Below are 25,033 nucleotides of genomic sequence, written 5' to 3' on the forward strand. Positions count from 1 at the left end.
TTCTCCAACGCCAGTTCGCTATCCCTAACTTCCTTACATGCATCTAGCGATTTTCTACGTGGACGCATTCTCTATTTGTTAATGCTCTTTTCACCCTCCCGTTCTTCTTCCACTATGGCTATATGCTCCAACCAACGCACTTAAGTACTATATAGCCGATTTGTACCTGACCATATAACCTTTCAATCTCTGCATGCGTTCTTCTCCATTCATCTTGTTCCACTCGTATACCTCCAAAAAAAATTCTTATCACTCTACTCTCTCCCATTGATTTAACCTGTTTTCCTCTTTCTTATTCTCGAATCAGCATTCACTACAATATAACATTGTAGGTTGTATAATTGTCCTGTAAATTCTTAGCTTCGCTACCGTTGAGATATATTTGGACCTTAATAGCCTTCTTAGAGCTCCACCTGTTTTATTGCCTCTTGCTAATCTTTTGTCTATTTCTTTAATTTCGTCCCCTTCACTTGTTACCGCCACTCCCAGGTATTCAAACTCTATCAAACTTTATCGAACCTGAACTTCTTATTTTGCTCTGTTGTGATGTTCAATTCGTTGTCTACTAAAAAGTCGTTACCCATTTCCATATACTTGGTCTTATGATTCGCTTCCGAATAATTGCTTTTTAGAACTGGACTCGAGAAAATTGTATTTAAAATAGTAATCTATACTCAAAGTACTCAGTATGGATACCCATTAATAGCTTTATTTTACAGTAAGTACAGTACAGTTGAGGAGTAACGAGTAGAGTACCGAGATAGCGACGCCGATAGTCGTAGTCAAGAAGTAACAAGAACCTCAGCAATTTTTAGCTTGTAGCATAAACTTGCTTGTCTTGTCGCATATTTTGACTGGAGAGTGCAATCATAGATCACCGATCATTCCTACACTTGCATTTAGTCATATATCATCAAAAAATATTGTGTTGTCCACCTGGTTCTATAGTTTTGTGAATAAGTTTCTAATAATTATCAAAAGAGGTGAGTCTCTGTGTCATATTAAAATTAAAATGTGAAAACGTAGACAGAGACAAACAAGTAAGATTGGATAGATAGGTACTGATACTTTCGCTTAATTTCCATTACCGGCTCCAGCTACTTACTACAGTTTCTTTTTTTCTTGTCCACTTGGTTCCCCATCTTTTAGTGTCTAATTAGAATAATTCAAAGTAAGTACTTGTACTCGTTGGCTCGTTACTCTCTAAAATTTATAAAAGTACTCATTTCCTCTAGTACTTTTGAGAACAAGGTTATAATTGTGAAGTACTCTTACTTTAGCACAGTACTCTGTCTAGCTCTACCTATGAACTATTTTCATTTATTCAGTCACAAAATGTATTATTTATTTAATCCCTTAATTTATAAAATTGAAAGACAACTTTATTTCGAAAAGTAAATCGAAAATTTCGAGATGTTTTATTTCAGTCCAAAAGTGTGTTCAAAAATTGAATCGATTGAAGAACTATTTTAGTCGGGAGGACTTTGCATCAATTTTTTTGTTTCGTGGATATATTTTCATGTGTTTTCTATTTTATGAAGTATGATGGTTTTTCAGACTTGTCTTAATGAACAAGAAGAACCTACTCAGGGAATTGATGGAGATCTCGAAATGTTCAGCACAAAAGAGCTGGCTTACTACATCACACTTTTCGATTGGGACTTATTTTGGTGAGTTATAATTGTTCTATAAATTTCGGGCATGAATTAAAAATTTCAGTTAAAATTGCGAGATTTTAAATATATACATCTTATTAATATCAGTTATTTAGTGGTTAACACGTTAGAATGTACAGGGTTTTTCAATATCTCTGTCTTAGTTCTGGTATTTTTTCTCTCGTGATCTCGAATATATCTCACATTTTGACAATTAAAAAAATTTCAACTTGTACTCAGTTATCAAAGAGTAGATTTTGATAAACCAACAAACTGCATTGATAACCAAAAGACACAAACTTAATAGTCAATAAAATTATGTATCGATTCTGCATTACACAGAAAAATGAAAAAAATCCACTTCATGTAAGTCAAGAATATATAACGATGCATCCAGATCGTCGATGTCTAACTAAAATAACCTTTAATATTTACAACTTATGAGAGTAAGATTTTTATATAAGAAGGTAATAAGGAATATCAAGAGTTCGACATACTACTTTATTTTGAAGGTGATATATAAGTTGTTTAATGTTCAAAAAGTATCGAAAACCAACCAATATAAGTCCTATAAATCATTACCAACATATCTCGGTACAGAAGACGAAAGGAACAAAATATTAGAATTCTGTCAAAATAATACACTGTGGAAATTGGAGGAAAACCCTAATTTGATAATGTTGACGAATAAATCGTTTTACTTGTAGAAGTTTTCAAAAAATAGGCATTCTTGGTAGAACAAAAATCGAAATTGACGGAAAAGTCGAATTAAAAATATGGTAACGTGCACTTTCGCATTGTTTACATTAAAATTGTGAGAGAGAATTTTTTGTCTAAATAACACCAAAAACATATTTAGAGAAGATAGTACCAGAGGTAACTAAACTTAAGGAGTAATTGTTCTCTGCTGAAGAATTGGAGTTGGCCCTCACCAAGCTTAGAACGTTTAAGAAAATATACGTGGTGAATTTGATCTCCAGATTGGTTATAGTACGTCCATTTTATGACCATCGAAAGTCTGAATTTAACACCGTCATATCTACTTTTGTATTTTTGTATCCAATCCTAGAGGAAATTAACATTTATTACTACAATACTGTACTCTTGTTAAGCTTGCTGGTTATTTACTTAAACCTTACTTAAACAACTGCGAATACGTATTATATAAATAATTATGTTTTTGTAGGTGTGTTCATGAATACGAACTTTTATACCACACATTCGGCAGACACCATTTTGGCCAAATAACAGCAAACTTGGATGTTTTCTTAAGAAGATTTAATGAAATACAATTTTGGGTGGTGACTGAAATTTGTATGACTGGTAGTCTAAGTAAAAGAGTAGCAATATTGAGAAAATTTATAAAATTGGCAGCTTAGTGAGTATCTGTATTTTCACAAATATCAAACATTAATTTCTCAGAAGTCCGACAATAAAAACATTTATTTTAAATCATGCTAAAGTATTTTAGAAGTTTGGTATTCTATATACGTATTTGGCAGGTCTCTTAAAAATATAACAACCACTTGACACATCAATAGAATTCATCACATCAGTTAATTCTGTGATATAAAATGTGCTTCGTAGGTTGTTTACAGCTTAGAACAACAAACTTCTAGATCATTGTCAACAAAAGAAATAAAACTATTCAATTAAACCGAATGATTCTCTTGGTAAATTTTTCACATAATTTCCAGAAATTTCAATGTAAAAAATTATCTAGGTATTACCGAACTAGAATACCGAAAACTGAATGACCGTTGGTAAGCAAAAATAATGGAGGAGAACCAAAAAATGAAAAAAATCACATTCACTCCAACGTTTCTTACATGTTATGAGGAAACTTTGAAGTTCTACTGGAGATGGTGTATGAGACTTCGTGGCCTCCAGAGTGTGTTACAGAATAAACGAAGATATGATTCTGTTTCAAAACAATGCACGACCCCTTAGTATCAATGTGGCAGAAGAACTTATCCAACAGTTCAAGTGGAAAGTCTTTGACCATTCACCTTACAGTCCTGATCTAACATCCACTCTTAGAACAAATGAAGCCATGGTTAGGTGGACAACGTTTCGCTACCAACCAACAGCTTCAAGACGTTGTAAGGACCTGAGATTACATAATGCAGACATAAGCTGGTATTTCATTATGATAAATACCTCAAACTTCTAAATGACTTTGTAGAATAATAGAATGAAACAAATATTTTTGTATTATTATCATCTCAATACACATCGTTCCTTATATGGAATTTGACTGCTCTTTCAATGTTTTTAGGGCCCTTTTCATGGAAGCCGCAATCCCCGACATCTTACATCTCAATTTGTTTACTAGCCCTCTCCATTTCTGCTCACCCATATACATTTTGTTTTCAGTTTCTCACTACCATTCATTCCAAATTCATCTTATCTAATAATCTCCCAAGCTAATCTCCCATAGCTTGCATTCACTCTATCATCATTCTTATCTTTATTCCATATCATTCCATATATTTCCCAGTCATCTTAGTCTTACTTTTTTTATTATCTTTAACACATTTTCTCCCTTCACACTTCTGTTTCTTCATTTGTTCTTCTTCGTATACGTACGTTTAATTTTTTTTGGTCCCATAATATTTCGCATAATTTCATAATCAGCATCATTTCGACATCTTTATTTGTTGTACTCATTTTTTCTGCAGCATAAATCATTATGGCTCTTATTAATATTTCAAATATTTGAAGCTTGATTTCAATTTTATTTTTCACTCCTCAACTAAGTGCTCGGTACTTGTATCTTCTTACTTCTTCTGTTTAATCTTCATCTTTCATTATTATCAATCTTACTAAGTCTCCTATTTATTACCTATCGGAACAGCCTTTGTAATGACTAACATAAATTCCGTATATAAATAATTTGACAGTTATTCTCCTGAAAGATATTGGAAAAGGTCTTTTTTCGTTTCCGTTACAGTAATTGCTTCCTAAACGTTCACATAACAGAAATAACTTTCCAATGTGTTTCATAATTATCAATTATAGAATCAAACATTTACTAGTGTTACGTTTGATCTACTGAAACTAGTTTCGGCGGTAACCGATTTGAATATTACTTTTCCCAAACACTCATGACTCATATTCAACTGTCAAGTAGGTTCGTGCAGTTGACATTGTATTCCGAATACTGCGTTAAATAGAATATTGAAATTTTGTTTTTAGTTGTAGGGAATATCAGAATCTCAACGCATTTTGTGCTATTGTAATGGGTTTAAGCAACGTTGCCGTATCTCGTCTTTCCAACACGTGGGATAAGCTGCCCTCGAAATTTCGAAAACTTTTCACCGAATTTGAATCATTAATCGATCCGAGTCGTAATCATCGAGCATATAGGGTGAGTGTCGGGAAAATGCAGCCACCTGTTGTACCGTTCATGCCTTTACTCTTGAAAGATATGACTTTCACGCACGAAGGTAATAAAACTTGTTTAGATGGGCTCGTTAATTTCGAAAAAATGCACATGCTTGCTCAAACTATGAGGACCATAAGATTTTGTAGGAGCAGACACTTAGGTGAGTTTAAAGAATTTTTAATAATTTCAACTGTATTAAATTGTACGTTAGTTTTTATGATAATGAACTAGTTCCTATATGACCAAATATCTTCCACATTTCTGCACCTATATTTTTACAATATACTTTTTCAAATTTGTCATCATCGGCATCAATTATTCAAATCATTCTTAAGGACCAACAAACCACTAACAACATAATGTAAACAGACAGACCCTCCTCCTAACTTTAGATTCGATTAACATTAGAGCAGAACCGGCCTCACGGTCTATATCAGTGGACGAGTTAGTAACAACAATAAGATTTACTTTAAAATTGTTGTTTCCGTTTTCAGTACATTTTAAATATAGTATATTTTTTAAAATATACTATAACAATACAGAATGTTACGGGATGTACGTGATATATACCAATAGCTACCAATAGGTAGCTCCATACATATACAAAAGTCTTCAAATGTCCCATAAATGTTCGTGCATATTTAACAGCATCCAAGAGTGTTCTGAATTATTCCAGAGTATTCGGGAGCAAAATGTTGTTTCTAGAAATATTTAGAGGGCACAACTTCGAGCCTTTATATCTTCAAAAGCACATTGTTCAGTATTTCGTTGACAGTCATCAATAGTGAACGTTTTCAGTGAAAATAGAAAAAATTAATTATCGTTATGTGATACAATACTTTTATTTCGAAGCCCTTAAACCAACCAATATAAAAGCTGAACTAGATTCTACTCTGGGTGAGACCGCGTTTTCGTTATCAACACTAAAATATTGGTTAGCAGAGTTTAAACGAGGCTATATGACCTGCGAAGACCACCATCGCAGTGGTCTACCAAATGAGGTGACGACTCCAGAATTGTTGAAGGAAATCCACAAAGCGGTACTGGATGATGATCGTCGATTGAAGTACGCGAGCTACCAGACATAGTAGACATCTCAAAAAGTGCGGTACTTAGCTAAAACTTTCAATATGAGAAATCTGTACGCAAGTTGGGCGCCGCGTTTGCTCACAATAGTACAAAAACATCATGTTAAAGATGTTTAGATCGAGTGTTTGGCAATGTTTCATAGAAATGAAGCCGAATTTTTGCGACGTTTCATAACCATAGATGAAACGTGAGTCCATCACTTCACACCCGAATCAAAACAATGAAGGGAGAGCCAGCACGAAAGAAAGCAAAGATCGTTCCATTTGCAGGCAGGTCATCGCTTCGGTTTTTCATCAACTCACAAATCCATTTATGCAATGGCCAAAATTAATTAATTAAAATTTGAATTGCTACCTAACGCAGCTTATTCGCCAGATTTAACCCCTCGGATTGTTTTATAATTTTTTGTTCCCAGACCTGCAAAAATGGCTCAGTTGTCAGAGATTTTCCAACCAAGAAGAGGTTATGTCGGCAGTTAATGGCTATTCTGATTAGCTTGACGATTCTTATTATAAAAAGGGTATCGAACATCACTGGGAAAAATGTATGGAGCTAAAAGGAGATTACATTGAAAAATAAATATATTTTATTTTTCAAAATTTTATTTGTTAGGTCAGATACTTCTGCGACCATCCATTTACACTTTCTTTTATAATATGTATTAATTAATAATTTATCATATTTTAGTTTTGGATCCGCCGTCTCCAAGAGGTGAAGGAGAAGTAAAATCGTATATATCATGCCTAAGAGTAATAGACAATCAGAGGGTACTTACGAGTCTTTCGCAAAAATTGGAACCAAGAAGATCGTAAATAATAGATTTCATATTCACAATCAATATTGAATAGCATCGTAATTTTAAGTAATTCTTGTCCATTTTATATCCATATTTCAATATTTAACTTTTATGCACACATTTCCGCTCAGGCATATTCTATTTATTAATGATACAATTAGAATCAATATCTTGTATTGCAAAATATTTGTACTGTAGTCAAGTCGTCGGCACATAAAACGATGTTTAAAAATATTATTCCATTTAACTCTTATGAAATACTAAACCATAATCAAAATGAAAATATTATTGAATTTTATTTAATACTGTGTTCCTCGTATTGTAGAGAATAATATTTTTCTTTAATAGTTGTATTCTCATATTAAATTTAGAAAGTTTTTGTTCCATTTAATAAATTTGTAAATTTTTTATCTATCTCCCTCTTTTCTTCTAAGATTGGACAGCCTTGAATTAATTTTTCAATAAATCTAAATATTTTGTGTATATCTACAGATCCTAACTTAAAAGATCTCGATAGGTTCTAATTGTGTTGAGAGAAAAATAACGATATTTTGAGATTATTATTTCTGAATGTTACTTAAATCCTAAGGTTCAATTTTAAAGATGTAATATTTAATTTTTCCAAAGAAACAAATATTTCATAACATATCTAATTTAAACAATCGTTTCCAACCATAAGTGGATTGAATGCTTTAAGTACTTACAAAATAACAAGTCTGTTCCACAATTTGCGGAATGGGTGGTATGTCATTTTTAATTCCGTTTCTCATAATTTTTTAGGTCCAACACTTTTTATCATACAAAATGTGTATTAACTAATGTATAGAAGCAATAACGATACTAATCGTGTTATCTAAACATAAAACACTTTTTATACAAAACCATCTTCAAATAGTTTGTATAATATAGCACGTAGCTCTTTCTTATACAATTGATGTAATAAGATAGAAAAGTGGATCTTATTAATGGCAAATTATTCTTATAAACAAATTAAAGTGAACAAGTAACCAGAAACATCAAGTTTTTGGGTTCAATGTTTGATTTGAAACGCCATTAATAAGATTTTTTGTAATTATCTGTTTAAATATTCAATTTATCTTATATAAAATCTACTTATAACCTGTTTTGTATTATGTTTTTCGAGACATACGTCTTCTTTCAGCTCTATACTACGTTTCAAAACATAGTTAATTTTCGTTCTTTAAATAAAATCAGGCATGGAAGCAAACATAGCACATTTCGACAATCTTGACAAATTGGAAATTAGAAAATAATTTTGTTAAACTTCAAATAAGGGTAGAGTTTACATTGATGTAATATTTTGTGCTGATTGATGAAAATTGTCATTATAAAATTATATTAGAAAACACGCTACCCTTTTTTACATTAAGATGATATCTTTTATTAATCATTTTACCCTTATTCTCTATTATTTAGTTTGGTTTGGTTAAAGTTTATTTCTTTAAGTTTTAAACTGCTATTCATTTTTATTCAAATTCGGTAACTTATCTAAGAAGTTGATTAATTACGCCCCTGGTACCTTCCTTTGATAAGTGGTTGTTTCGTCTTAACACATCCCGTGGTAGGATGTAGAATAATCGCTAAACCTGGTGGCCTAATCAGGATTATGGCACAATTTTATGAAATTATTGAATTATCATAGCTCCTTAATAATTGTTCAAAATTCCAAATAAATCCAATGTTTCGAAGTGCTCAAAAAGCGAGTTCGAAGATTACGTTACATATGTTCACACCAAGCTAATATAAGCGTGTTAAAAAAATAGTCAAGTGTAGAATGTTATCTAAAAACTTATCAACATGATTTATTACATGAAAATTTCAATTTCATGTTTTCCAATTTTTTTGTTTGAATTTATGATGTTAACTTGACATAATATAATATATACAACAAATTGTACAGACTTTAGGTACTATAGATAACAAATTTTTCAAAAAAACATCTTGAAGTCGCTAACAACTTTTTCCTAATTTTCTCTTCATTTGACTTAATTTAAATGAATCTACTCCTTCAATCCGTATCAAATGTAATATGACAACTGCATGTTTACTTGCTTCTCAAAGTATCAAATGTACCTTGACTCACAATATTATATCATTAGTTATCTACCTATTATCACACATTTTTGACAATTCCACATGGAGTTCATATTAAAGATAGAGAGAAAGAACATCGGTGTAACACTCTGTATATCTCTCTGCTCTATTCTAATTTGATCGCCATGATGTTGAAGTTTCGAGTGGTAAGATCGACAAAAGCAGAGAATAACAAGTTTTGATTTTATTGGCGAGTAGAGGAAGATAGAAAGTGGTAAACCGATGCTCTTTCTCTCTCTCACTCTCTTGCAATAGTACATCCCCTCTTACATGTCTATATATCTATCTTTAATGTTAACTATAGTATAATCTCACTAATCCGGCATTATTAAAAACCGGAGAGTGCCGGAAGTGCTGGAATGTTCGGATTACTGGATTACAGAGAAAAAGTCATAAGTAATGAATACAATAAAGCATTTCGTAAAGGCAATAAATGTAAAAATGAGTGAGTAAATTAACATGTACATTTGTATGTAATTTCATAGTTAAAATAGTCCTTAATTGAGGCCTGTTTGTAGTCCTTGCAGGTATTGAAAAAAATCAAAGCATTATCTGGTTTAACTCTTTCTCGTAGTAGTTGGTGGCTCCAATATTTCTTCAAAGCTTTCTTCTTCTTGCACTGCTTCAGATAGAATTTTTGCATCTGTCATAATTTGCTCTGCTTCTTCGATTCCTGCAAACCAAGAATTTAAATTTTCTTCAATTGTTTCCAATCCTTTTTCTGATATATTTTGTAACCAATCGACAATAGGCAGATTATCTTCAGAATCCCATTCATCTGTTTCGGATACATCATTCATTGTAGGCCATAACTTCTTCCATGAAGATTGGATTAAGTTAGATGAGACAAACTTCCAGGCATGAGCGAGAAAGAATACATCTTTCAAATTCAATCCTTCAAGGCTCTGCGTTATATCACCATCCTGAGATATAATATGGATCAACAATTTACTTTTATACAAAGACTTCACTTTTTTAATAACATTTTGACCCATCTGCTGAAGTAAAGGTGTGCAGTTTAGTGGTAGGAAGATGGTTTGGATATTCCCATCACTTGATTTAAGTTCATTTGGTTGGCTTGGAGCATTGGCAAGTACGAGTAAAGCTTTTATGGACAAGCTAGATCTTTTCATAAACTTCTTGACTTCTAGGACAAACTCGCGCTAAATACTTCTCTCGTGACCCAGCTTCTAATTTGATTCTTGTAGCAGACTGGAAGACAAATGTTTTTGAAAGCTCTGGGATTTTTTGCTTTACCAATCACTAACTAATTCAATTTGTGCGTTTCAGTAGCATTAGAACACGGCATGAATGTGATTCTATCTTTATTCACTTTACGACCTGGTGCCCTTGCTTCATTAAAAGATATTTATATATTATTGGGCAACAATCTTCAGAACAGACCACTCTCGTCTGGGTTATAGATTTGGTCAGGAAGAAGACCCAGTTCTTTTACTTTATTTTTAAAATGCTGGATAAATAGCTCTACTGCAGATTCGTCGCTTGGTAATTTCTCACCCGATATGGTTAATAGACAGATACTAAATCGCTTTTTAATTTTATCCAGCCATCCATCGCTGGCACGAAAATCATCTTTGTGAGTAATTTTTTTATAAAATTTGTTTGCTTTGGCTTTCAAAATTTCTCCAGAATAGGAGTGTGTTTAGAACGCTATTGTATGAACCACATGTAGAAAGCGTTTTCCATCTTTGGACAATAGCCAACTTTGAAAATTTTACGCCTTGACGTGGTCTACTATCTTTTGCCTTTTTTCTTGAGGTTGTATATAGTAGCACGCCCAACATCATATTCTTTTGCCAATTTACACATGTTTTCCCCACTATCTAACTTCTTTAAAATCTCCATTTTATTATTCAAATCTAGTATCTTGTTTATTTGACATTTTTAACTATAAACTATTATCACTTGAAAAAAACAAATACACAGCGCACAGGTGTAGAGGGGCGAGGGAGGCGTGGGCGGAGGGTGCCGGATTATTGGACGTGCCGATCTATTGATTCGGATTAGTGAGATTATACTGTATATACAATTCAAACAGTAGTTAATATTAAATTTAAATATCCTAAGAATTATGTGGAATACTTGAGTAGAATCATCTTCAAGCGAAAAAACTAAATTTGTAATGTAATTAGAACTAAATTCTGAAATGATCGACAATGTGCTGATGTTTGCTTATAGCAACTCGCATAAAATAACAGATTTCCCATAGTTTTGGCACTTATTGTCTTGTGCGGTTCTTTTCCTCGTTGGATTCTATTGAATTCTATGTGTTAATGACTTTAACTTGTATATATTTGTATCAAAACTAGGAAATATTTAAAACTTCGCCTTTAGTTTTAATCAAAATAAGAATTCAAATAATGGTCTGGGCGTCATTAAAGTAATGAAATCGTTAAGATTATTATGTATACTGACAATCGATGTATTTTTTATATATTTTACTAAATATTTTTGGATATGTACGATGATTTTTCCGTCTCGGATTTATCTGCATTATGCGGCAGTTTTATTAGTTCATAGATACCAACTACATAATTCATTATTCAAGAGAAAAGTGTTATATTGGTTAAACAACTGATTCATTCTCTTTTTTTTATCATATAAATGAATTGAATGAATAAAATATTTAACTTTCAACATTGAGATAACAACAATAATAAATTTGTGAACAACTAACAACAAGAAGCTTTTAAGCGCAAAATATTAAATTGAGGCCTTTGTCCTTTAAAATGATTTGTATCTTACCGTGAATGTAGAAAACAATTGGTACGAGCAAATGGTACAAGTTCAAGTAATTTTCCAGTTGGCAGTGGTGTACCTCAGGGTTAAGTTTTGGGTCCAATACTTTTTTTGGTATTCATTAATAATGTCACAGACTTACGAATTAATGGTAAATTCACTTTATTCGCAGATGAAACCAGTGTAACCTGGTGTAGATATACAAGCTTATATTCATGGGCAAAGATCTCATTACTATTAAGTCCTGAGCTGACGCGAACGGTCTCTGGTTAAACACTGAGAAAACTTTAGTTTTATCGTAGGAATGAGCTTTACAACCTCTTAAACAGACCAATGACTTAATATGATCCTCAAATTCGATCAAGTTTCTTGGTCTACATATTGACGGTACCCTTAAACGGTCTGTAGATATAGAGAAAAATTATCCTCTGCTTGTTTTGATATTAAATTTGTGTCTAAACATCTCGATTCTCGTACTGCTTCAACAACTTACTACGTTGTTCGAATCGCATCTTCACTATGGTTAGCCTTTCAGGCGGTCTTGTAGTTTGCACCTTTTCGAATCTATCTTCAAATTAAAAAAAGAACTATTCGCTATATTTATAATTTAAGTAATATAATGCATTGCGAATTCTATTTAAAAATATACAAAATTTTAACTCTGCGTGCTCTTTTCATTTTACAATCCTTTTGTTTGCTTCGCAAACCCTCCACAAGTCAACTGAGAGACCCATTCATAGCGACCCTACTAGAAGAAAGAATTTGGACATTTACTTAACTATACTTAGTTCTGATCTGGTGAAAAATTCCACCATCTTCAGTGCCAAAAAATTAATCAATCAACTACCTTCAGAATAAAAAATAGCAAATACATTTAATATACTTCCGAAGATTGACCAAGGCATTTCTGCTTGAAAGACCTCATTATTCTGTAGCAGAGTTCTACAATTCTCCATTCATATTATCTAATATAAAATTGTGTCGCTTTTAGGATAAAATTGTAAAATTTCTCTCTCTCTCTCTCTCTCTCAAATGATTATTAACAAAGCTTTATTCACAAACAGAAAATATTTATCTTACTTGTGAATAAATATACATAATTGTATACTCCTAGATATATACGTAATTATCAACAAAAATTATTCTCAATATAGCAATTTTGAAAATATCAAAAAATTTATAACTTGTATACAAGCTAAATTCCTTAATTAATATTTCAAGGGTTTTCAAAGCACCTTTCTCGAAAGTTTTGAGAAAATCGTAATTCGGAGAAAACGATTTTTTAAAATTCAATTGGTTGTAGCTACAACCTTAAATGGGTAATCGAGCAGAAGTTTAGTGAATTTCATTCAAGCTAAATTCCTTAATTTATATTTCAAGGGTTTTCAAAGCACCTTACTCGAAAGTTTTGAGAAAATCGTAGTTCGGAGAAAACAACGATTTTTTAAAATACAATTGGTTGTAGCTACAACCTTAAATGGGTAATCGAGCAGAAGTTTAGTGAATTTCATTCAAGCTAAATTCCTTAATTTATATTTCAAGGGTTTTCAAAGCACCTTACTCGAATGTTTTGAGAAAATCGGACTTCGGAGAAAACAACGATTTTTTAAAATTCAATTGGTTGTAGCTACAACCTTAAATGGGTAATCGAGCAGAAGTTTAGTGAATTTCATTCAAGCTAAATTCCTTAATTTATATTTCAAGGGTTTTCAAAGCACCTTACTCGAAAGTTTTGAGAAAATCGGACTTCGGAGAAAACAACGATTTTTTAAAATTCAATTGGTTGTAGCTACAACCTTAAATGGGTAATCGAGCAGAAGTTTAGTAAATTTCATTCAAGTGTACCTTCATGGAAACTGTTGGCCGTGCCTTAAGGTCGAAAACGGTATATAAAATAGTTTTTATAAACCGTAAAAATTTAACTAATGGAGTTTACGTAAAATAATATCGTTGGGTAGAAGTCTTTAAGTAATAGAAAAGCTGAGGTACAGATTATTGAAATTAAGTTTAAAATAGATGTTTTTTTAAATTCTCGTATTAGTCATATTGGACTTAAATTTCCAAAATAGTCTCCTTCTTAGGTATACTTTCGAGAAAAAAATCTGCCCTGAACAGAACAAATTTAAAACCTCTCAAGTAGTGAAGAGCTCTGAATAATCTAGATATTTTCAAATTATTTCTGAAACTGCTTCATAATAGATAGGTCTGAAATAGTTATTTATGTAGAATGAATGGGGAAAGTAAGTTAAGTAGCTGAAAAGATTTTAATTATTGTGAGCCAAACATTCTTAGTGAGATGTATCTTCTATATTCTTGATGAGACAATCACTTTGCTCTTTATCCATTATTCCATGTATTATATTATAGGATAAAGATCAATCTATACATACACGTCTTACTTAGATAGTTAGTTAGTGAGTCGTCCTTATAATAACATAGGTAGTGTTTGACGTATTTTGTGCTACTGCTAAATTTTTTTAATGCATATAATTTTTTGTCCATTCAACATACAGCTTAATGCATCTCTCATCATCCATTATAATATTTTGATATTTGGTTTGAGGTTAAATTTATTACTACCTTTAGATAAAAGGCATAAAAAAGTTTTTTCTATATTATCCTATTATCTTAATAGTCCAGTTAATTTCGCAGTTTTTTTCAATAAAACCTCTCATTATTCCGAGCGCTAGTCAAGACCATGTATTTTGAGGTGCTCATTCCAATAAAATAAAAATCAGACAGCAAACTCTTCAATAAAGTGCTCAAATTAGGGAAAAATGATAATATTCCACAAAAAACGCAAAAAAGAATACTCTCTCGCTAAAGAAATGTATTAATAAACTTCGAAACTGTGCCACCAGAGGCGCCCAAGTAATTCTCATTCTTCGGTCCACAAAAGATTTTGATTATCTCATATTTTTCTCGAGAATTTAAATATTCTTTTTTGTGATTGTGATAATCTTTTTAGAAATAATGAAAGGGTAAAACCTTCAAAAAATTGTTACAGTATTATAATTCATGTGCACAAACAAGAACGTTACTCATTGTGGTTTTCTTCTGTATATTGAAATTTTATTTTATTTGTTTTATCTTTATTTAGTTATTTTTATGTTTGTTTTTTAGTTTTTACAAGCTTTTGTCTAAATTTTTTGACTATAACATGACATTTTTCTCTCTCTCTCGTATATGCACTCTACCGCCTTTCACCACAGAGGTTACGTGTATGCTGCCAGCTCAACAACGTTGAGGATTTGACCTTCTCAAGCTTGTAACACGTAAATAAAATTTTAGGGGGTATTAACAATATAATTAATTCACATGGCTTAAATGTTTACCCTAAAATATCGAAAAATTGTAGTTGCCAGACCATTTTTCTTGAAAAACATCTTTTTTGTAAGTCTATTTTTTTTCAATGACCAAAGAAAGGGTTGAAAAAAATTTTGTTATGTATGAATTATGTTATAATTTGGACAGTTGGTAAATAACATATCAAATATTGATATTATTAAGTGAAAATGATGAAACTTTTTCACACTCTAGACTATTTTAATTTTTTCTATTACTAAAATTTTACAGGAGCAAAAAAATATGTAAAATATTGCATTGTTCAGCAATCGATGCTGGAATACGTCATTTAGCTCTTTAATATCTCTTTTTTACCTCGAGTTTTCTAAAAATTCAAATTTTTGTGTATATGCAGTGGATATCTAGATTACGATCCTTTGAGCGAAAAATCTGGTTAAACCAGAAAAATTAGTAAATTTCACAAGCTTCCGAATGGCAAAAAATTAATTTTATCGCACAATAACGAAAAAATTCTTGATTTGGTTCAAAAAACCCAAAATATCGACGCATAAACTTAGAATTGAATTCCTCACATAAACATACAAGTATGCACAACTTCGTATGCGTTCGAAAAAAAAGTCATAAGCTTATATTGACTGGACTATGAAAAATGTGAAAAAGCTAATATGGATAATTCGTTTTTTCATTTGTGAAATAATTATTCTGCTGAATAAATCCATTCAATTTATTCAACGTCTAGAAAATATAAACCAATTTGATGATTTAGTAATGTTGAATAACATGATGGATGGTTGAAAATATTAGCCAATTTAATAAAACATTACTTTTTAAATGTGACATTTTGTAATGAAAATGGGAAATCGAATGAACGCTTATTAATAAACAAATGAAATTTAAGTTGAATAGATGTGATCTATATAAAATGTACCATGTGATATTATTTTAATATAATGGTAGCATCATATAAAACCATATACTCCATTTCTCCTCATAATAAAGACTCGCTATGTATTTTTATATAAAGCTGCTTTAGTACCCCAATGAAAACCGAAATTTAGACCATCTGTCGCCGGAGTTTGAAAACATCTTCCAACAATCATGTACATGAGAACCTCATGGAGAACCCTAACCTCCCTAACCACGTTCCCAAGTCAGAGAACATTGCTTCCCTGTGTGCCACCAAGTCAAATATCTCGGGGCCTTAATTACTGAAAACAATGACGTGACAACGAGATCAAGACAAGAGTTGCTGCGGAGAACAGATGCTTCTGGGCAGTCCTGAGAGCGCTTAAGTTTAGAGGGCTCTCACGAAGGTCAAAGCTCACAATTTACAAGATAATGATCCGTCCCACATACGGATGCGAGACATGGACTATGACGACGACAAGTGAACGGATTTTGAGCTGCTGGAAACGTAGATCCTGCGAAAGATTTTTGGCCCTGTCTACGAGAACGGTGCGTGGAGAATCCGGAGGGATGCTGAGCTGAGACAGATATATGGCGAGCCAGATTTGGTGGCGTTCATCCAGGGGGCGCGTCTGAGGTGGAGAGAATGCCTTCTCGATACCCACGCAGAGCCATGTAAGGAGTTCCTGGAGGATGGCGACTCAAAGGAAGACTTACCTGCGCTGGTTAGAGGACGTTGAGGGGGACCTGATCCAGCTAGGGATTCGACGTTGGAGATACCATACTCAGGAAAAATAGGATTGGCAGTCGATTGTTGAGAAGGCCCTGGTTCTCAAAGGGCCGACCGTACCGCCAGTTAAAGAAAAAAAAAGAATATACTCTATAAATTCACAACCATATAATGACCAAAGTTCATATCATTTCTACTTGTTACAGTAGCGCTAGTTTGGCGAGTCTTCGAGCAATAATTTGTTGTTTATAGATCGACAGTTTTCCAGTTTTCACCCATTCAAGATAAATAACAGTTGATAAACCTTCCGGAATGGTGCTGGTGTAAACAAAGGGTATGGTATGACTGTAGCAATTTTAGATGAATCTTTGTATACCGAATTAAAAAATATAACCTAAAATAATTATTATGAGAAAAGAGTGATTTTATTTCGTTTTTTATCTATAATATTCGGTGCTTCTTTTAAAATTGTTTACCTTTTCTCTATCGTCCATAATCACGGGTTTTGCAGAAATCTGTGTATTTATTTTTCTATGTATTAACCAAATCTCTATTCACGATATATATCTAGGAACTCTATGGTTTATTTACGTACATGTGCCACATTGAAGTAGGATAAAGCAAGGTTTACACTATATAGCAGAGATACAGCTCTACTACAAGTTCAAAAAGTGACACTGGAGATCTGGTATAAAGTAAATTTAAGCCTATTTTTTCTGTTGAAAATATCACAGTAGCTGCGGTTAAAGAAGCGGCTGCTGCAAGAACCACCTTCTTCTTCGGAATCTGGCTGGGAACTGAACACCTAAGCTATATGTAGCTCTGCTACACGGACTGGCATCAAATTTACTCATAGCAGAGGTATTTGTAACTTATATATTGCTCATTTTTTATATACCTCTCCAGCTATATAGTGTAAACCCAGCTTAATTCAGTAAATTTGGATAATTTGTAGGTTTAGCAAATATTTGGAATGTCTTTGGTTTTTATTAATTGCAACTGGAATTTCTTCAATTAGTAAATCTTGTATTAATCATCCGATTTTAACACCTACAGATTAACATTGCAAAAGTCATTTTTCATGAAATCTATAACATATTTTCGCAAAGTCTTGTTGATTGTTTATCTTATTGGTGAGTGTTATGAATTAGAATTTTTTTTAACGCATAGATCCATCAATTGAAACAATACATTAGCCGATTATCGATTAGGCGCCTAAATCCAGATGTCTAGGTTCTGGTTCTAGTAAGTGCAGCCCAGCGGCGATCATGTGAACTTGAAGCTCTGCTTCCGTCATCCCACACTGCAGTAGCCAATGTATTGCTTTTGTTGTTTTGAGAATTTTGAGAAAGTTTTTAATTGGTTCACAGTTTTTGAAGAGTTGTTTTGTTTTGGATACTATTACCACCAAACGTAATGTTTTTGAACTTTTATACCGTGTTCATTCCGTGCTTATGGCGGCTCCTAATATCGGATAGCTTGAGGGCCCTACTATCAGATATCAGAACCTAAACTGAGAAAAGTTCAATGGAGACCACATAAAGTGTTCAATGTCGACGAGACAAGAATTACTGTCGTCCAGTCACGTCGCTCAAAAGTCATTACAGTAAAAGGCAAAAAATAGTTTGGTACGTTATCTGCACAAGAAAGGGATATTCTCATGACTCTAGTCAGATGCATGTACCCTTCAGGAATATTTATTCCTCCACTTATAGTAGTTTCTAGGCAAAATATGAAGCCTGAACGTTTGGATAGCACACCGCCAGGAACCATCGCAAGATGCTATAAGTCTGAATGGATTCAAGCTCATATTTTTACTGACTGGCTGCAGGATTTCATAGACTACGTCAAACCGTCTCCAGAAGGATTTCATTGTTATAGTTTTAGATGGTGATGAAACCCATGTAAGAAATATTGATGTAATTTTAAAGACCAGAGAAAATGGAGTTATCATTTTTTGTCTCCCTCCCCACACAAACTCCAGCCAATGGACGTGGCATTTATAAGGCCGTTCAAAACATACTACATGAAACATGGCTTTCTAACAACTCCTTCAGAGCTATCTTATATTGGGGTACTTTCCCGTATTGAAAGTAGTTGATACCCGATTACAGTATGTTGATATCGAAATAACTTTCAACACATAGACTAAATGGTCAGTGAAGTAGATCTGGAAAATATTCATAATTAAACATGTTTTTTTATTATTCTCAAATTATAGGTAATTTAGTTTTAATACACCTTTAATCACTACTTATATCAGTAATTTTATTATACAATAAAGACTACAAATGTTTTAAAAAATAAAAATACAATTGTGTAATGCTACAGAAACGCGGATATATTGAATTTACTGTATTTAAAAAGAAAAAATGTTTCAAACACAATTAACTGCTCAGCGACATCTATCAGTTTATTTTATTTATTAAAATAACAATTACATGGTACTACAATTACTTGGTAATATACTAATTATGACCAACTTAGTATATGTAACATAGTATATGATTGTGATAATCTATGTTAGTTCAGTATGTTCTAGTTGTGTAGAAAGTCACGTAAATAATTTTGTAGTCATAGTCGATTTTGATTAATTTAAATATTATCTCGTGTCAACCAATTGACAGAAACCTGTAAGGAAAACACTCCAATGCATGTAATCACTTCAAATCTCCATTAGAATTATACCTTTTTACTCTTCAATTATTGTATATATGAACAATAAATACTACATTTATATGATTATACGATGTATAGAAATTAAATAATTTGGAAAACTACAAAATGTTTTTTCTTTATCATAAGAAACTTATCATTAAGCTATAAATTGATCATAGTAAACAAATAATCCAAAATTGATAAATAAACTAACAGACTGGCTTAGTTTTACGTGAGAATTAGAAGAAGAAATTGATTTAGCAGTACCTTTAATAAATCAGGATCATCCAGATACAGAGATCGAATTATTCGTTAAACAAATATAACAATACTCCTCTTTTTAGACAGATAACAAAAGGGAACAACTATCCACAAGAAATTAAAAACCTAATCTTTGAAAAGAGAAAACTAAATGAAGTCTAAATAATGCTATTCAGATATCACTAAGGGTAAAAATAAATCAATTACTACTTACCTAAATGAATTAACAAATGATGCCAGCACAGACTATTCGCAATGGAAAGTCTATTATACAAATACCACCAATTAGAATGGCACATGGGCAAAAAATAATTAAAAGAAGCTGATAGATTTGCAACATCTACAGGACAGTATTCAGTCAAATGAAGGAGATGATAATATTGACCAAGGAACGGCAGAAGAAACAGAGATTCAGCTGACATCTCCTAAAGAAATTATAAAAGAGATTAGAGAAAACATAAATTCTTGAAAACCTTCCAAATTTGATCACATTACTGGTAAAGTCCTAAGGCAACTACCAAGAAAAGCAACAGTTACACTGATACATCTAATTAATATGTAAAATCTAAAATATATAGCATTGATGTGGAAGGTATGATCCCTACAACCTAAAACCCGTTATAGAAAAGTATAATCTGATCCCATCTCAACAGTTTGAGTTTAGAGAAAACCACTAAACGATCGATTAGGTCCACCAAATTACAAATGTAACAGAAAAGTCGCTAGCAGAAAAAAAGGCTCTTCCACAATATTTCTTGACGTGGCATTCGGTAAAGTTTAGCATAAAGAATTGAAATTTAAAATGATGATGTACTTACCTATACAGTGACACACAGACAAAGAATTAAACAAGAGGAAGCCTACTATGAACTTGACACTTTAGATACCTTCGCAGACGATACTGCTATACTAGAAGTAGGAAATAATCATGTAGAAGCGAAAAAAAGATAGGGTAAGATGGGGGAATGGCGGTCAGTGGGCAATGCCGGTCACGTTAAAACCTTAAACTTCCAAATACATTCTGCTATTGCTACTAATGTTGCCATCTTGTTTAAAAAATCAGGAATGTTTATTACAAATAATAGTCTCAAACACAAAAAGATCTGCATTATTTGCAAGAATTTACAATTGGAGCCAATGAACATAAAGCAACAGATAATATATGATTTATCAGGATTTCAAAACATTTCTTAAGAAATTTCTATAAACACAATATCCTACATCTACCAATATTGGTCTGTTTAATATTGGCATACACTGGATAAAAAAAAAGTGCAGTATTAAAAAAATGGTTATTATAATTTGTCTTATGTATTTAATTTTTCCTTTTTATTAAAAGGGGGATGGCTAAGTCTCATTTAAACTGTAGCAAACTATATAGATATACTGAGCCTCCTATCACTTTATATATAACAACGCATGTTAATTCTGATAAATTTACAATATATAAATTTACAATATATATATATATATATATATATATATATATATATATATATATACTTATCTACAGCTATCACAGAAAATTATTCATAATAAGAATTAATCTACTTCCATAATAACATAACATTATGATCCCTTTCCAATTGATCTTCTAGTTGTTGTGAAGCAACCCCAATGGAACAACAGAGTTCATCAAGACTCGACTCCCCAGAAAGACTTTTTTCTAATTCGTCAGGTTCGTCTGTTAAAAGCACAGGGTATTTATGAACTCTACGAATTATACCTTCTAAAACTCCAAATTGTACCAATTTCCTTTCGTTAATTCTTAGATTGGATGGATTGAATCTGATGCAGAGATCTCGTATAGTAGTCCCTCTAGTCATAGCTGCATATAAACGAAACACATCTCTTACAGTCGGCAACTGACGTTTTGATTTTGTAACATAATTTAGACATTTACACTGAAAAAAATTATTGCATTAGATTAGTGCAAATCCAAATCAATCTCCCAGAAGTTTGATTTAATATTTTGACCAATGTCATAAAACTGAAGATTCTCTATATTCCTAATTCCTCAAAAGAAAATAATTCAAAGTATCCTGTCACCAATCAATGTACAATTAGAAATTTAGATCCCATATTTTCAACTCATTTCTAGTTGAGAATAATATATTTATAAAATTATTGAAAATAGTTTATTACACTGAAACTAATTAAGAGAATGCAGAAATTCAATATGATTAACTTGTAACTTCCCAAAAGCACAGAATAAAGAAAAGATGGAAACAGTTCCCCAAAGAGTTAACATAAACAAACTGAATGGAAAGAATTTAAAAAAAGTTACTACAAGAGTAATGAAGAAAGAGAATGTGGACTAATCCACCACGATAAACGGATTACTGAGTTCACATGAACAGCTTATACATCATTATATATCAACAAATTTTATCACCACACAATTCTGCCAATCTAACTAGGCTATATAAATCATTTTACCTGTAACTCAAGGTTCTGTGCCATCATTTTCAATTTTGGAGTTGTACAATATACGTTTCCATATTGAAACAATGGTACTAAAGCAACAACTCCATAATATACCAAATTCTGTATACAAGCTTTTACCAAATTATTCTGGACATCTGAGAGGGACGCTATCTTGGCAATATGATTAAATCCATCAATATAAGGAGTGACTTGTTGAGTAGTTAGATCCCATGGCTGTTCAGAAATTTCCTTGATAAATATAGGTACTTGATGATCCTTAACAGGTGATGGATCTAATCGTATTCTGCATACTTTTAAATGTGTTGTTGTTGCTCCCTCTATTAGAGCACATTCACCTACAAAAGATATTTTATTATTTCAAGACATCATCAAAAAAAAAGCACTGGATTTTAAACGCCCAGAATAGCCCCTTAGAAAAACTGAAATTCCACTGGAAACCAAAAATGAAGTAATGAAAAAAATACGATATTTCAGTCAATAAAAGAAAGCAATAAATTTTAAAATAAATAATTCTTTGAGGACAAGTATAAGGAAGAAATAATAAAATATACATATATAGTTATTTTCACACATAAACAACTGAAATTCTTGAAAATTCATATCATGAACTGATTAATAAATGCGTCAATGTCTAAAAACATGCACATTGTAAGTTCTTCCTAAAAGTTGATATCACTAGGGAAAAAATCCTGACCATACATTGCAAATAGGCAGATGACAGTCTACAGCTGCAATGACCATCTATTAATATTATGTTCACGAAAATAAAAATAAAATGTTAAGAGAAAATAACTTGAAATACACTCCAACACTGGAGCAAAAATAAAACCCAGTTTATAAGGAGCGTTTATGAGCCTCATGGTCATATTATAGTCCGTTTGGGACCCCTCCCTCCCTGCAGCACATAGCCTAATGTTGCCTTTTCCATGAACCATCCCCCCTTCTCTTTGTCAAGTGGTTTTGTTTCACAATATTATGCTCAATGAACAATTTTCTAATGCATAGTATTAATAAATATTTAGTAATAAGTGATGAATCACCTTTAAAACACAATCTATTAACTGTGTTCCTTGGGCGTTACGAAAAATGCTCATAGTGATCTACAATGAATCAACAAAGATAAAACGATGAAGTCTTTCCATGTTATTATCAAACAGAGGTACTGAATGAATACATTGAAACAAATTGTATTAGTTCATACTACAACAACGTATTCGGTTGCTTTCCAGTCTGATTTCAGTAAAGGCCCTGGCAATGATTTTGACAATAAAAGAATTAATATAAAACAAATTTGTTACTTATTAATTAGAGCTCCATTCTGTTGAACCACTTTTTCAAATCCAAAGCTGTAATTTGTCTACATGCTGTAGGACAGGATCCTGGAAAGTTTTTTTCATATGCAGCACTAGCAGCAGATTCAATGTGATGTTCTCTTAAAAAGTAATCAATGCATCATGTTGTGTTTTATTTAAAACTTTCCTTCCTCCAGACCCAACCTTTTAGCATAAGGTCCCGTCTTGTTCCCATAGCTTCTTCACTCTGGCTATAGTTCTCCCATTAAGACCTATATGAGTTGCCAGTCTTCTAATAGACCAGCCATCTTCCAATTTGGCAATAATGCTAGCTTTCTGAATTTCAGTTTACTTGGAAGGCATTAAAAAGACTTTTACTTCAACTGAACTCAAATTAATATTTGAATTACCTGTCACTAACAATGACAGTGCAATAAGGTAGGAACTCTGATTTAGGCAGGCAAAATGTATGCTTTTTCAGTGAACAGAAGTGTACTAAGATAACAATAACAAATTTTTGCATATATACAATTAACAAATGTTCTAATTGATTTTATTTTTTTTGTAACATCTATTCTGTTGATAATTGATTAATATCATATTTTCATAACAAAAGAAGTAGAAGTAAAATGAAAGAATTACGTTTAAAATGTAACAAACCTTTTGTATTGAGTTCTTCTTTAACTTGAGCTAAAAGTGGTGCCAGTTTTGTACTAACTTTACCTTGTGATAAGAAACTACTTTCCATTTCTCTTGCTACTAAATAATCTGAAAATTTTTGGACAACTGATTCGTATTGTACAGTTCTAGCATCACTGTCACAGACAAAGCATAAATTAAAATGGAATGCATTTCTAACATATTTATCTTTATCATCTATACGAATGGGAAAACCAAGAATTTTATAATTTTGAAGTGTCCTAAAAATGTTATGAATTTTAGGTTAACGATTTTCAGAATGAATAATATTCATAAAAATAGTCATTTCCATACATGTTTGATAATATACAGTAAGCTTTTAATTGAATTATTTTTTTAGGGTATAGTCGATATAAAATATAAACTTAAAGTTTTAATTAAAGAAATTTTACCTACACTGTAATAACACTTCTTTGTAATTCTGCTTTAGTTATAATATATACGCTAATACTATCAAACAGCTCTTTGGAAATAAAATTTTCTGGGTCCTACAAAAAACTTTTGTTATCTAAATATTTGGTGTGTTATTGATTTGAATTACTTGACACGATATTATAGGACCGGCAGTGTGATGGAATTCACAAAAAAATATACAACGAATGGGTCCATCAATTCTAATATTTTTTATACGTGTTTTTTTAAATTGTGTTTCAACATCCATTACAAATATGAAAATAAATTTCGTTCACAAAATATACTGAGATGATATGTATTAAATTTTAAATTTAAATAAACGGGATAAACAAAAACATGATACGAATCTCATACATAACAAAATGATTTCGAAATTCTCCTGTCACTATCTCAGGTGCGTTTGACATTTATTAATTGAACTCACACCTGCTTCACATAGTGAATCCTACCTACACACACCATAGTGATCTCAATAATTTAAAAAAGTATGAGTAAACTACAGTTATTCATGTGACA

The 25,033-nt window shown here is 31.9% G+C and overlaps 2 protein-coding genes across 2 annotated transcripts in view; one reads left to right on the top strand and one right to left on the bottom strand.

Moving 5' to 3' along the window:
* Positions 1–7,336, top strand: part of LOC130446450 (rap guanine nucleotide exchange factor 4) — a 281,452-nt gene extending 274,116 nt beyond the window's left edge. The window contains exons 16-19 of the mRNA XM_056782724.1: positions 1,558–1,670; positions 2,842–3,033; positions 4,854–5,203; positions 6,820–7,336. Coding sequence (XP_056638702.1) covers positions 1,558–1,670; positions 2,842–3,033; positions 4,854–5,203; positions 6,820–6,944 — 780 coding nt within the window. The 3' untranslated portion in view covers positions 6,945–7,336. The remainder of the gene's footprint in view (positions 1–1,557; positions 1,671–2,841; positions 3,034–4,853; positions 5,204–6,819) is intronic.
* A 5,746-nt stretch (positions 7,337–13,082) lies between these two features.
* LOC130449191 (GATOR complex protein NPRL2) lies at positions 13,083–25,032 on the bottom strand. Its single transcript, XM_056786875.1, has 5 exons — positions 24,645–25,032; positions 24,500–24,591; positions 24,065–24,324; positions 22,104–22,447; positions 13,083–21,568 (listed from the first exon to the last, which is right to left on the bottom strand). Exons 1-5 carry the CDS (start codon positions 24,762–24,764, stop codon positions 21,212–21,214), a joined length of 1,173 nt encoding a protein of 390 aa, XP_056642853.1. The 5' UTR covers positions 24,765–25,032; the 3' UTR covers positions 13,083–21,211.
* Between the last annotated feature and the right edge of the window lies 1 nt (position 25,033).

Source organism: Diorhabda sublineata, chromosome 1 (genome assembly GCF_026230105.1).
Source record: "Diorhabda sublineata isolate icDioSubl1.1 chromosome 1, icDioSubl1.1, whole genome shotgun sequence".
In the NCBI taxonomy this organism is placed as follows: Eukaryota; Metazoa; Arthropoda; class Insecta; order Coleoptera; family Chrysomelidae; genus Diorhabda; species Diorhabda sublineata.